Genomic DNA, 16,287 nt, shown 5'->3' on the forward strand with positions numbered 1-16,287 from the left:
TGAATAGGGCTTCCTTCTCTAAACGAGCGAGTTAGAGCGGGAAGGTAGATCCGCAACGCCGATCTTTTATCTTGAGCAGTTATATTTTTCGCCAGCTGCCCCTCCAACTCAGTGAGACTGTCGGGGCGGGTCGACACTCACTGATTTACGTTACATTATTTAACTTTTAGAATATATTGTGTTAATTTCTAACATTAGTGTAGGACAAAGGGATCCGTCAGCCGTAGCCTGAGCCGAGTACTTAAGCCGCAAAATGTTACACCTAAAGAATATCGCCAAATCGGTGGTGCCCCTAAAAAACACAATCCAAAATGAGGCAGTCAATACGCTCAGGATCGCGCCCGCCGCCGTGAACATCAGCTGCCGGAACTACGCCAACCATGAGATCCCTGACAGGCTCAAGGAGGTGGCGACCAGCGCCAACCCGCGGTTCTTCGACATGGTGGAGTACTTCTTCCACCGCGCGTGCCAGGTCGTTGAGGACCAGCTGGTCGAGGACATGAAGTCGAGGGTGTCCGTCGAGGAGAAGAAGAAGAAGGTTCGCGGTATCCTGAACCTGATGCAGCCGTGCGACCACATCATCGAGATCCAGTTCCCCCTGCGCCGCGACTCCGGAGATTATGAGATGATCCGCGGATACCGCGCGCAGCACTCCTCACACAGGACCCCCACTAAAGGAGGTGAGTAATGTGACGGCCTCCTTGCCCTAAAGCTTCCGAAAAGTTCAGGTGGACCACATGCGATCGATCATTCATCTGTTATTATTAGTAACAGCATTATTTATAGCGCTAGACACGTGACACTGTCCCGCGTTACGTAGCTAACCCTGTTTCGATTTTTATGCAAATCGCCCAAAGGTAGACTGCCGAAAATTCACGAATTGCCTGCATGGTGGTCGTTAGTAGAATATCTAGTTATGGAGGATTTGGCTCTTTATGTAACTCATGAATGTTAAATAAACAGCGAGCGTCTACAACCGGTCATAATTTGTCATTGCTAAATCTAATTAGAATAAACACGCGTTATCCTTTGTTCTTTGTAGTTATACAAATTTAGGGTTAGTTTAAGGATAGGTTAGGTTTAGTAGAAGATTATTGTTAAGTAGGTACGCATTTATACTAATCTAAAATTCCGTCTAACGTGACCTGAAGTTGGTCGAAATACTCCTTATCCTACCTGATTTTAACGCAGCCACGGTATAGGTGTACTCACAATCGTAGCTAATCTCAAACTTAAATTAATTGATTGGGTGGAGTTAAGTTAGCTAACACTCTCTACAATTAGGCTTGTAATAGTGTAGATAGTTAAGTAGGTAGTTAGTACAAATTTTATCGGGAATAGTATGAAAATATAAAAGGTAATTTGTCACAATTTACCAATTGCCGGCTGGATTTAACAATAGGCACTCTACCTACTCTTTATAACCTTGAGCATCATTAATTTATTATTGTTACGTCGTAGGTGCCTAGCCGGTGTTTGCTCAAATATAGCAAATACACACACGTAGGTAGGTACTTACCTGACTTATTATCAAGATACACTGCAAAAGTTTAGTTTATCAGACAGTAAATGTGCCGTAGGGATTTACCCTCATAGAAAAGTTACAAGACGTTTTAACTAATATACTGTTTTGTCCCTGTCTGTCAAAGAACAAATTGTTCTTTGTTGGAGAGGGACAAAACAGTTTATTAGTTAAAACGTTCTGTAACTTCTCTATGAATAAGGGGGTTAGTTTGCAATGGGGACTTTTCGATGACGTAGAGGTAGAGGTAACTAGGCTATATTTTAACTTCAACCAATATCAACGTAAACATCGTACATCGTTCAAATTTAAATGTTAACTCAAATTAGGTACCTAGGTACCTTCTACCTATCAAGGTTATTTGTGAACTTTACAGCCGGCTTAATCGAACCGGGGAGGCCGGCCGGCCGGGCGGCGGCACCACCGTCATTAAAAAGTGTTTTTGTGAGGCTGCGAACTAACGCTGATGATTGGTTTACAGTCTCCACCACTCAAACATAAAGAAAACCAGTTAACATCCTACTAAATTTTAAACTATTTTTCTTTGTTATGTTATGTATTTAGAACTCTAATGGAATAGTAGGTATAAGTTAGAACTCTTTACCTACGCTATAGATCTTCAGCGTCAGGGAAGTATACAGACCTACCTGAGTATCAGAGAAGCTGCAGAGAGTAATGCTCCTCTGACTACTCTGTGCTGAATCTCTGAATGTGTATTTGATGACAGTATGGGAAACGTAGAGAAGTCAAGTCTGATGCCAAGCTGGTTCAATCAAGCATACAACTTATGTTAGTTAGGCCGATGCCTATGAAATTATGAAGAGTCGTAACTCGTATTTAGGACCACCGTCATCGGTGAGCGGTATGGCTGAAAGAAAATACCTTGGTAGTCGAGGTAGGCAGGTATACTTACTTGCAATATTTTGGAATATACAGTCAGATGATTTAAAATAGGATTGAAATTTAAAATAAGTCACGATTGCGATTGACATGTTCTCCAAAAATCTGCTTACAATGGTGATGTGATAGCGATAAAGATGATAAGACGGCACTCGTAAGCAGGTGAAGTAGTTGCCAGGTCGAGGAGGCGTGGTCGTGACGCTGCCGTGCGTCACGTTGAAGCAAACAACACTTATTTAGATAGACTATCGCTAGGCAGAACGACATTCTTTGGAGATTCTGAAACATGATCGGCCTTTCTCATCCATACACTCTAGCCGATAGCCGATTCTATAGAAAGTTGCTGAATCGCTGCTAAGCCTAGATGACCTAATCCAAAGGCCACATCAAGCCAAGATTTTTACAGGTCTCAGTTGTATGGAGTAATCCCATGCTTACTTGCTTAGGTCTATGGCTCTAGTATGCTTTTCCTACTTTATGTCAGCCCTACTAACCAGGGTTAGACAACTCGTCAGGCCAACAACTGCACTGTGCGCCTCGCAGCCGTGTTTTCAAGACGAAGTTTGGCATTGCATGTTACACCAGAGCCTATCAAAACAACATCCCGGATTGATCGATGATTGATTGATTGATTGATTGATTAAAAATAGCTAAAATAATACCCATAGCCAAAAATAAGAGAAGTAAAGATACGGACCCTAGCAAATACAGACCTATTGCACTACTCTCAGTAATTTCAAAGATCTACGAAAAGGCCATGACAAACAGACTTTACAAATACCTGGAAAATAATAACATACTCCATAATAACCAGCACGGATTTAAGAAAAAACACTCAACAATATTAGCAGTATATAAATATATTCAAGAGATCCATAACTACCTTAACGAAAAGAAATATGCTATAGGACTTCTACTAGATTTAACGAAAGCCTACGATAAAGTCTCTCATAAAATACTTCTGAGCAAACTATATGACTCAGGAGTACGCGGACTACTATATGACTGGTTTCACTCCTACCTAGCTAACAGAAAACAATACGTTCAACTACAATATACCGACCTAGACAAGCAACAAATAATACCTATGAAATCAAATACCGGAACAACAAACTGCTCTATTCCACAAGGAAGCGTCTTAGGATGTGTTCTATTTCTTGTCTATATAAATGATTTACCAAACCATATAAAAGCACATAACACACTATTTGCAGATGACATCTCTATACTACTCCAAAGCACTTCCGAAGATGACTGCAATAATCAAATTAAAAATATATTCAACGAAACGAAAACCTGGCTTTTTAATCACAACCTAGAAATTAATATTTTAAAAACGAAAATCATCCAATTCAGACCTTATCAAAAAGCTCCTCTCAACCTTCAACTAGACCATATAGAAAATGTCACAGAATTCAAACTCTTAGGCATAAACATAGATACCCACATAAATGGACAACATTTCATTTTTTTAACCCTATATTTTTATTAGCTATTCGGAAAGATTATAGAAAATTAGTGGACCCGTATTTTTTTATTTTGTATATACATTAATTTTTGCATGTTATTTTTAACTTTAAAGTTAATTATTTTAAAACCGGAAGTGAAGTCACATATTAGGCTCAATTTTTTTTTTTGTCTATTGCCTGAGTCTCGAAAAAAAACATAAATGACACTGACAAGTGACATTTAAACTTTGTTTACATGCCAACCAACAAATGGGTCATTTTCAAATGACATTGATATTTCTGATGATAGAAAGTAGGTACTTATCATGTAAAAAAATAAGCAGAAGCATTTTTTCAGCTGTGTAGGCGGTGGCATGCTCTGGGACATATTATATAGAGGTCATCTGTTAATAATAAATAAAAAAATAAGTAATCAGAAAGTGTCAGAACAGAATTAATGAAAATGACCCAAATAAACAACAACGTCACGATAAAACGTCAAATTCAATCAAAAATGAAAGTGACAGTTACTTTGTTTTTAAATCTATAGGCTTTGATCATCAAAATGCATCGCACCTGATGCATGACGTCATCAGCACTTTTTTACTATTTTATGATTTTCTCGAAAATGATACATCCAAAAAATACAAAAACATTTTTTTGTGTCCTTTAGAGCTAAATCTCGAAATGGTTTTCGATTTATAGCAGCTTTAGTTTTTTGAAATGTTGTCCATTGGAAAAGTCATATACAAACCATAAAAACTAAACTATCACAATTTATTTATGCTCTAGGTGTACTTAAAGTTAATACAGACCTGAAAACGGCATTGTCGGCTTACTATGCCTACGCAAACGCATGGCTGAGCTACGGCATCATCCTATGGGGAGACAGTGTAGATGTGCACGACTTGTTTGTTTTACAAAAAAAATGTCTCAGAATTATATCTAATATACCAAACACAACTAGTTGCAAATCATACTTTACCCAACACAAAGTCCTAACCCTACCATGTATTTATATCTATGAAATAGTCAGATTTGTAAAATTACATATCAACCTTTTCAAACAAGTTAACGAAATACATCAAATAAATACAAGAAATAAGAACAAATTAGCAGTACCACAGTCAAATATGCAGATCTTCAACAATAGCCCATATTTTAAATGTATCAAAATTTATAATAAACTACCTAGTACCTACCACTATTAAATGTGAGAAAAATTATAACATATTTTTCAGTAGTCTAAAAACATTTCTAATAGAAAGATGTTATTATTCAGTAAATGAATATTTATTAGATAGTTTTTAAATACATATTTTAAAATGGTTAAATGTATAAAATAGGTATATTATAAAGTTATATGTTATGTTTTATATTTTTAAGTACCTACCTACTTGTTTAGTTTTAAGAAAATGTTGCTATGCCCTGCAGGGAGCTATGTTAAGGATACTTATATGTACATAGATTTAAAAACAGTGTAACACCAACATAGTTGCACTGAATAAATGATTATGATTATGATCATGTAGGACTAGGAGTCGCTGTCGCCGGATACGGTTTGGTTGATGATGATGATATGTATTGCATAGGTAGGTTAAGTACTCTCCAAAAATTGTTTTATTTTTCATAGGCCTAAATAAGTACTGTAAAAAAAGACAATAAATGCAGCTGCAAAAAGTTATGAGTTGTATCAGAATTAAAACATGTTGCGCGTAATTTCATGACACGCTTCATTAACGAAGTTTATCAGCTTGAGTGCACCACCAGCCGGGATGTTATATTTAAATATCTCGCTCATATTTCATCAAAGCGTGTATTATCTAAGTAGGTACTTGTTTAGATTTAAAGATCACCATTCAACACAGTCACTTTTTACGTGAAATCTCGAGATTACCCTGACGATCTGCTAGGCGCTTACAATGTCTCGGAAACATTGTCTAAACTATTTTTAACAGACTAGAAGAGATTGCCAACAACCCATTTGAACGTAACTATGTTGGATTATTCAGTTCCTATGAGTATATTTTAGTGTTTTTTTGCGAATGGTTTAGGATTGTGCTAAGCTTCTCTTACTCGACTTCTACCTTACCAAAAATTACAACACATATAAGTAGGTAGGTACTTAGTTGAATTCATTTTAATGACCATGTTGTTGTTTAGGTCATGTTCAATTATGTCTGGCTAGCGACGACAAATTGGTGGTTGTTAGTAACACGAGAGCTACAATTCATAAATTGTGACCAATTTACAGGTCCTCTGTAAAATTAAACGTGTTCTGGTATGAAAATAAAAACAATAATCTCTCATGAATGCAATGAAGTACCAAATACCATAATGCCATAAGTACAATAGGTAGAAGTAGGTAAATTTATTAGGTAGATACTTCTATGGTAGGTAATAGGTACAGAACTTTCCTAATTGATTAATCGGAGGAAAACTTCTTACCTATAAAATTCAAATAAAGAAAAAAATACTAGGTACTTAGGTAAGTATTAGGTCCTTACATATCAAATTGGCGTTTTCTATAGGAGGAACATAAAGTGTTTTTTTTTTAATGAAATATATTAAATTAATCAAAGTATGTACCATTGCTATGTATGTGTCGCAGCCGGATCGTATAATCCGCCGTATTACATTACGGCTGGCCGCATTACAACACAGGGCCGCTTTTTAATGCGCCGGATCAACGTTTAGCCGCATTGTCATTTCAATACGTTTTTCAATACGGCGGCCCACGTTTAGCCGCATCGTACTACTACTGTAGGGTAACCATGTCCATACTAAGCATTACATTACAGATGAAGGATTTTTGTAATCATAATAGAGTAAATCTATCATATGGACTTCCATTAAAGTATCAAAATACTGTTAATAGGCACTACTCGGATTGTAGGATCTTCGGAATTATTATTCTTCATCATCAACATCACTTCTGGACGTAGGCCTCTCCCAAAGCACACCACTGGTTGCGATCTACAGCATTCCACATCCAATCATAACCAGCCACCTTTCGCAAGTCGTCACCCCATCTAGCATGAGGGCGTCCCACACTACGTTTGCCTCGTCGCAGTCTCTTCAAGATCAAATAACCTTTGCCGGCCACATTTTTTTTTTTGACCCAGTAGTATTATCTGGAAATCCGCCGACCAGCAGAATCCAGGGTCACTTTAGCTGATTGATGTGCGTTATATATTTTGTACGTTTTTCACTGTACCGCATTGATCGGAATAGAAATTATTTAATTTCAAGTGAAAATTGTTCTTGAAGTACTGTTTACTAGCATATTTAACACGATTTCTTCGTTTTAATCATCATCAAATATCTGTATCCAACGCCATTATTGTTGTTATGTTAAGCAGCGCCACGAGTGTTAAAAATCAAAACTAAAATCTTTCAAAGCGGCGGCTAATCTCTCGCCGTATTACATAACGGCCAGCCGTATTGAATGACGTATGATGTCGAATACAATCCGGCGCATTTTCATTCAGCCGTATTCAATACGGCTAAACGTTGATCCGCCGCATTACAAAGCGGCCCTGTCTTGTAATGCGGCTAGCCGTCATGTAATACGGCGGGTTATACGATCCGGCTGCGACATATGCACTTTTGCCATCTCATAGGTAGTTCATTGATCCCCTTACTAAAAAAACTATTCGGGCGGGAATCAATAAAATCTTTGAAGGCGGTTTGGACTGCCCCATTGGAGTTGAATTTTTTTCCTTGCAAGTAGTTATCCAAATTGCGAAAAAAATGGTAATCTGTTGGAGCAAGGTCCGGAGAGTACGGTGGATGTCTAAGATATTCTAATTGAAGCTCCTCTAATTTCGTAGCCGTCTGTTGTGCAGTGTGTGGTCTAGCGTTGTCCTAAAGCAGCAGTGGCCTAGAGCGATTGACCAGCCTCGGTTGTTTAGCAGCTAGCTTTTCCATCATGGTTTGCAGTTGCTGACAATAGATATCTGCCGTAATCGTCTGGCCAGATTTAAGAAAGCTGTAGTGAACGACACCGGCACTAGTCCACCAAACACTTACAAGCAACTTTTTTTTAGTCAATTTTCGCTTAGGGCAGGATTTGGCTGGTTCGCCAGGGTTCAGCCATTGCGATGAGCGCTTCCGATTATCGTAGAGGATCCACTTTTCATCACAGGTAATGATTCGATTTAAAATTCCTTCATTATTGTGCCGGTTGAGTAAAGTAACGCAGCAGTCGACGCGCGTTTGTCGGTTTGCTTCACTCAATTCATGAGGTACCCACCTTTCAAGCTTTTTCACCTTCCCAATTTGCTTCAAGTGGATTAGAATAGTTTTATCACTAACACCGGAGCCTGCAGCTAACTCGGACGTGGTTTGCGATGGATCCGCTTCCACAATAGCCTTCAATTCTTCATTATCAACTTTGGTCTCCGGCCGTCCACGAGGCTTGTTCTGCAGGTCAAAATTTCCAGAACGAAAACGTTGGAACCAAAAACGCACTGTGTTTTCTTTTGCGACACCGTCACCATACACATCATTAATCCTTCGAGCCGTTTCTGCAGCACTGGTGCCACGGTGGAACTCATACTCGTAAATAACGCGATATTTCAAGTTTTCCATTTTGTAAACAGAGTGACACAAAGAAAAAAACAAAAGAAGAAAAAACAAATGAATTAGGGGGTTTGAAACACAAATGCATGAGTAAATAGCTGTATGAATTTGAATTTGGAATTCCTAACCATAAAGGTAATATTTGAGATCAAAGTGGCCAGTACGACAAAACGCCAATTTCATATGTAAGGACCTAATATAATATACAATAATATAAGTACATAACTACTACAACTTAGAGGTTCGCCTTAGATAAGGCGCATTTTTTATCTAAGTAGGTATAGGCATAGACTAATGTAGGTACTTACTTATAATAATCTATAAAGAATTTTATCAGTAGAAAGCTCCATCGAAACAAAAAAATCCGAGTCATCTTATTAATGATTTCCTCCAACCCCAAAACAAAATTAACCATTCCTAATCAAATGCTTGACCACTAAACGAACCTCTCCATCTTTCCCCAGGTATCAGATTCTCAATGGACGTGACGCGCGACGAGGTCAAAGCCCTCTCGGCGCTGATGACGTTCAAGTGTGCGTGCGTGGACGTGCCCTTCGGAGGCGCCAAGGCCGGCATCAAGATCAACCCCAAGGAGTACTCCGAGCATGAACTGGAGAAGATCACCCGCCGGTTCACTCTGGAGCTGGCTAAGAAGGGCTTCATTGGTGAGTCTTTCTCTTGCCTTGTCGAAGATAAAGTGCAGGTCGCTGAATACATTCTCAGAATTTTACTGCACCGCCCATAGCGATGAATGATGAATGACGTGTAAGTACCTAGTTAATACCTAAGGGCACGGGGGGCATTATGTGACGTGCACCATATCGTTTGTGGATCTCCACACACACACACACACTAGGAGATACAACACTGCAAAGTTGAAAACGTTGCAACGCAGTTTGTTTAACTTACAGCACCTGCTTACTTAGGTGCCTAGGGTAGCAAATTAAGCACAAACCAATATGTCTGTATTAGCTTACGAATAGCCCTGGCCAGGAAAAGGTGTAAACAACCAGGGCAAACAGTTGACATGGCTAATGGCTATTCGTGACTGCTTCATCAAGGAAAATGGGTACACATAAGTACCTACTTATTATGAATAGGTCTCAGAAGGGCTTTCAAGATCTTTACTGTAAACAATTTTTTTGGAAAGTCCTCTATGATATTTTTAAGTAACTAAGTAAGTACCTATTTTAGATTTATAGATGTGGTAGGGTGTGGGAGGTAAGTACTTACATTATTATCAACATGATTTGCCAGATTTTAATGATATGTTTGTAATAAAAATAGATAGGATTTAAATGTATCTACAATATTATTTATCAAAGAAATTGCGTGATCCGTGAAATGTTAAGTTAGAGTACCTATAGGTACCTACATATTAACACCTTCCTACCACACTAGTAGTAAGGTACAATATGAAAATACACAAATGATGAATTTAGCTCCTGCAGTTTCTCCACTGTTCATTGTTATTGCATTCTATACAATACATACCTATAGGTACCTTCGATAGTTGTATAGTTTATTTATTTTCATAAACAATATGAGAGCATTAATAAAGAGGAACAATGCGTTATTTTGATGCACATAAAGGCATTATTTTATCATGCAACCAACGCTTGGCTATTTATAGTGATGTAATTTCGTTTTGTCGGCTTGTTTGGCGAACCTTGTTTGATAATGATATCAGCACAAGAGAGGTACGCTTCAGTTGTTGTTTCAAGATATTTAGATCAGATATGTACCAATAAAGTACCTACCTTCATAGTTTTATACTACGTATGTATATAAGTAGGTATTTCCTTTGAGTTTTAACGCTGACTCTCATCTTTGATAACGACTCGCCCCCGTGTTCTGGAGTTCTAAGTAATAGTTAGGTGTCTACAGATAACAAGCAGGTGATATGTGAGATACACTTACATAAATATATACGAGATATATCATATTGTACAAGACATGTAATATAGGTAATAAATACATATAGGTATGACTTTAATCTTAATCAGTGTTTATTACGAAAGGACTAGTGACAAATATGTCACGCGAATCACGATTAACGAGTTAACAAAACAACTTTGATAAAATTAAGTAAATGTTATTAACAGAGATTACCTACTCTTTATACTTATTTAAGTACTTACTTTACAATACAATACAATCCTCTTTATTTGCACCAAAAAAACAGAATCAATACAAAATAAAACTTAAAAATAACAACAGTACAAAAAGGCGGCCTTATTGCTTATAGCAATCTCTACCAGACAACCTTTGGATGGAAGAGAGTTATATAAATTAAAAAATAGGAAAAATTCAAAACTTTATAACTTCAATGCCTATTCAGATTCACTAAATTGATTTAGTGAATCGTTGTTTAGTAAGTACATATATATCGATTCGATATACCTACCTAATGCTAGCGCGAATAAACCCTCTTTCGACAAAAATCCACCGTACAAATGTATTTCACCTATAGACATAATTATGGTAATATGTAATATAATAATAATTTTTCCTTCCCCAAGGGCCCGGTATCGACGTGCCCGCCCCGGACATGGGCACGGGCGAGCGGGAGATGTCCTGGATCGCGGACACGTACGCCAAGACCGTCGGCTTCCAGGACATCAACGCGCACGCCTGCGTCACCGGCAAGCCTATCAACCAGGTCAGTAGTGCTTTTAGTTAGGTAAGTATATGTCGGGAACTAGGCATTCAGCTTCGGTTGTGGACTTGAAGTGCAACCAGACTCCCACAGTTAGACTTGATAAAACCTAAATGGAATTAAGGACTGAACGAAGATTAAAGAGTTACAGTGATTATTATTATGATACTGTCTCAGGTTATTAAGGTATGATTTTGTGGGAACTCTCTAACCGCTACCTCTTCAACCTCTTTGAGGTTCCATGTAAGTATAATATTTTTTAAGTAAGTATTTATAAAATTATTATGGCTTGTCCTCAGGGAGGTATCCACGGACGAGTGTCAGCTACCGGTCGCGGAGTGTTCCACGGACTGGAGAACTTCATCAACGAGGCCAACTACATGAGCATGATCGGTAAATAACATCATACAAATCCATATAAGTAAAGTAATCATTTTGTAGCCTATTTGTGAAGCTGCTGAATAAAGGGCTACCAGCTTTCCTATAGGCCTAGCGCGCTGCGATATAGGTATGGATCAGTGAACCGCAACGCCCCATCACTGTGGCATATAAGTACTACTAAAGTAGTCTATGACTGAGGCGTTAATAAAGCTCATTTCTGGTGCATAACTTTTCAGCTGTTGCTGTGATAATGCGAATGCCAAGATAGGGAACATTACGAACTTACGTCAACCCTCAAATATTGTGTTTTCAAACAAGTCAACCTCAAAGCAATGCTTGGAATTCACAACCTGTTTGGAAACCCTTAAATCCTGATGGTCAAACAACATGTAACTCTCCATCTCCCCCCAGGCACGACCCCCGGCTGGGGCGGCAAGACGTTCATCGTGCAAGGGTTCGGTAACGTGGGCCTGCACACGTGCCGCTACCTCGTCCGCGCTGGGGCCACCTGCGTGGGGGTCATCGAGCACGATGGAGCCATCCACAACCCTGACGGCATCGACCCTAAGGTACGGTAACGGTTTGGATTATGGTAGTGAGGAGGGAGGCTATATCGCTACGCCGGCTGTGCCTAATAATAATACAATACAATACAATAAACTTTATTTGCACACCATAAAAAAACTTAAATCTAACTTAAATGCGCAAATAATATGTCACGATAATATCACAATACTATGATGTCACATAATATGTCACGGACAGTCAGCGATTGACAACTGTAAGTTATTCATCACGACCCATCACGTCCTCACTGCTGAGTCATGGGTCTCCTTCAAATACCTAAAGGAAGGGTTAAGCATGACTGCATGGATAATCCTTTTGTCATGGTGATACACACTTGGGCTGACCACGTGTTTGTCACCGACACGCCGGATTATAGGTACTTGAGATTGAGAAATATTGATAAGTTAAAACCTCTGATAGTTACGAAAGCAAATAATTAGTTTAATGAGTAGTCAAGTCTCCAGAGTCTCCTGTCCAAAAAAGCTTCACCTTATTACTATCATCGGTTATATTTGGCAGCAGCAATAATAAGCTACATTATGTCGGAACTACCCAATCGCGTGGTTTGATACACAAAGCCGACCCTAAGCCTAGCTGGCTCAAATATAGGAGAGATGTGGAAACTAACGACCCTACCCTTCACAGGCCCTCGAGAACTACCGCATCGACAACGGCACGATCGTGGGCTTCCCCGGCGCCAAGCCGTACGAGGGAGAGAACATGCTGTACGAGAAGTGCGACATTCTGGTGCCCGCCGCCGTGGAGCAGGTCATCCACAAGGAGAACGCGCACAAGATCCAGGCTAAGGTTAGTGTTTATGGAAGCGATGTAAGGGCTCAAACCCTGCCTGACAAACCGACGCTAGACGAACCGAGCACGAACAGAGCACGAGCCGAACACAATTCGTATAGTGTGGACAGACCTACAAGCCTCGAACGAGCGCGCTGCGAACATTTCGTTCGTGCTCGGCTGCGTTCCGCATGTTTTCGGTTTTTTGACGAACACAAACGGTTTTGCTTTGCGTTCGAGGACAGTGATCGTTGTAGGTTCGTTGTACGTCCACACTTGACACCGTGAACGACGAAACCTGAATGGCTCCGCTCGTGCTCGGTTCGTCTAGCGTAGACCCATCATTAGGTAGTAGCGGTTGTGGTCATGGCAGTAGCTTATTTGGCTTCGTCCATGGAGATAATCAGGTGTTGGATGACTTGGATGTGTGAAAATAGCAGAGCTGAATTTAATAAGGTCCCTTTGTAACTGCTTTATTTTCTGATGGAAAGTATGGATAAGTAGTTCATTGTAGGGTTAATTAATGTAAGGAAAGTCTACATTTATCAGCAGTTTCCTGCTATGATAGGAAGATGAGGTACTTATCTACCTATCAATTGGTTGACAACAAATGAGTAACCATTAAATTTTATCTGTAGGTAGAAACCAGCATTAAAAACAGTAATTACAATAAAATTCCACTAAGGTATGTAATTATAATTGGGCACGAAATAATTAACATGGAATATTTTTATCTCCAAGTCCCGCCCCTCAACTGTTTGTTATCAAATAATTAAGTATTTCGGTAAACACCCGATATAATTTTGCGATAAGATACGAGGAATATCCCGATTAGCACACCGCGCCGTGTGATATCAGTAGCCATGCAGTGTCAAGTGCTGGCCAAACTTTGAAACCACTTAATACCTACTGGCACTCGAGTATCTGATGTTTGTAATAAAATTGACCCTGATAATGATACTTAACTAATAAAACTGGGATTAGCAGATACATTAATAGGTTCTGAGGTCGAGAGATACCTGATATCTAAATACAGGTACGAATTCGCGACTGGACAGACTTCCCGCCTTATGATAATGAATACGTAATGAACATTAGTTTGGAACGTTGCCATGCCATATCTCTACCTACCGTCCTAACTATCCGTTAAATTACGTAACTCGATAGCACACTTTGCTGTGGGCTCGGACTGTAGGTCAGGCATCTACTGCCTAGACATTGCACTACTTTTGGCTGGAGAACAGATTTTTGTAGAGATACCTATTTACAGTTTAGGACTTGGGAGGCAGGGAGGGGAGGTAAATAAGATACGTTACTTTTATCCCGGAATACCCACAGAAAACCTCTTAGGGCAAAGTGCCGCTCGAATATAAACTATTATTTATAGAGTGATCATACACTATAGTAGGTAAATGGGCCTCCTCCAAGACTAGAGGGTTATTGCAATAATCTCGACTTTTGCATTCTTTCAAATCTGCCTTTACATAAATAAGAATACCTATGTAGGTATAGGTACCGAGCCGAGGATTGAAGCCCCGACCCACGGCAGAGTAACTTTTTGTCACTACATAATAAAATCTCACCCCCCAGATCATCGCGGAAGCCGCCAACGGCCCCACCACCCCCGCAGCCGACAAGATCCTCATCGAGCGCAACATCCTCGTCATCCCCGACCTGTACATCAACGCTGGAGGTGTCACCGTCTCCTTCTTCGAGTGGCTCAAGAACTTGAACCACGTGTCGTACGGACGACTCACCTTCAAGTACGAGAGGGAGTCTAACTACCACCTTTTGGGTAAGTGGATTTGATTACATTAATTCTATTTAAAAATTTATTTGAGGGTATTAATTATTAATAATTAAGTACCTAATTTAAATGCAAAATGCCTCTTCTAAATAAAACAAAAGTATCATTTTTTTATTTCCCGCCAGAAATGTTTTTTTTCACTAGGTACCTAATCTGTGCTTCTAACCTCTTCCCAGAATCCGTGCAAGAGTCTCTGGAGCGTCGCTTCGGGCGCGTCGGCGGCCGCATCCCCGTGACCCCCTCTGAGTCGTTCCAGAAGCGCATCTCCGGTGCCTCCGAGAAGGACATCGTGCACTCCGGTCTCGACTACACCATGGAGCGATCTGCCAGGGTCAGTAGTTGGACGAGTGGAGTTATTATTCTGAGATTGCATGAGGGATTTTTTTACCGGTGGGGTGACCATGAGGTGACTGCTACGGCTCTCTATAGCTGTCATGATGTCCTTCGTCCCACTCGTTTATATACAGTTTAGAAATTTGTTAACTATTTACTTCTTTCCCCTAATATTTATAAGGACACCTTAATACCTACTTACCACGCTGTATACTTAACGACTTCATATAAATATCGAGTTTTTTTTATAAAAAAAAACCTATGGATGCTTTTAGGTATTTTTTAATACTTTGAATAAGTATATTTAGTTATTTACATTTACATATTCTGCAGGCTATCATGAAGACTGCCGTCAAGTTCAACTTGGGCTTGGACCTGAGGACAGCCGCGTACGCCAACTCGATCGAGAAAATCTTCACCACCTACGCCGACGCCGGTCTCGCGTTCTAAACTTAATAATAGTATTGCCTGCATTTCGCCAACTCTCCATTTTTAGTCCGTATTGCACTAAGTCTAAATGTTTAAGAAATTATAATCACAGTATTTTCGTTTCCAATCTTGAAATCAATGCTTTTTTACTTTAATAATGAATATTTTACTTAATTACCTACCTGCTTACTTAATAAGATTTGTAAGTGGAATAATGATTGTATTAATGAAATGAAATATGTAAGTGAAATGTTGTTTACAAATCACAGAATCATTTTTTAATAAAAGTATTGTTTTCCTGTTATCTTAATTTTTACTTCCATTAATAGGCCCAAATCATAAATCGTTAATATAAAAATGTAGAACTCACTACGCCAAACTGCACGCAATAAAGTAAGAGGCAATAAAAATGCCTAATAAATAATGAGAAATTACCTATAGAGTTTATTGAACAGAACCTTTTGACCAGAACTAACAAGCGAATTGTGTGGTGGAAGGCTGCTGACTATATGCCGCTGCCAACCGGATGTACCTATATACTAGTAGTATATATACCTACCGTCTATATACTACCTTCAACCTACAGAAATGACAGGGTAGGTCCATGGTATGTCCGGTTAAATTTAGGATGAATATTTAACCAACCACAATCCTACAAATTGTAGCCGTAACGTATGTGCTTCATTTAGCTCGGTAAGATTACAGTAGTCTTTAGTCAGATTCCGTTACGTGATAGAATATTTGCGTCCGAACTAGCGACACGCACGGAGGCATTGATACGGAGGATATAGGGAAATGATACAAAATATTGCCTGACAACATAATATATTATATCATTTGTCGAAATATAATAGGCCCGTTTGGACAG

The 16,287-nt window shown here is 39.2% G+C and overlaps 1 protein-coding gene across 1 annotated transcript; it reads left to right on the top strand.

The window, feature by feature from the left end:
• Positions 1-109: 109 nt before the first annotated feature.
• On the top strand, positions 110-15,723 carry LOC105383861 (glutamate dehydrogenase, mitochondrial). The gene is made up of 9 exons (XM_011553993.3): positions 110-680; positions 8,919-9,119; positions 10,977-11,116; positions 11,413-11,506; positions 11,906-12,063; positions 12,707-12,868; positions 14,441-14,645; positions 14,834-14,988; positions 15,324-15,723. Exons 1-9 carry the CDS (start codon positions 254-256, stop codon positions 15,438-15,440), a joined length of 1,659 nt encoding a protein of 552 aa, XP_011552295.1. The 5' UTR covers positions 110-253; the 3' UTR covers positions 15,441-15,723.
• Positions 15,724-16,287: the final 564 nt, after the last annotated feature.

Source organism: Plutella xylostella, chromosome 6, assembly GCF_932276165.1.
Source record: "Plutella xylostella chromosome 6, ilPluXylo3.1, whole genome shotgun sequence".
Lineage (NCBI taxonomy): Eukaryota > Metazoa > Arthropoda > Insecta > Lepidoptera > Plutellidae > Plutella > Plutella xylostella.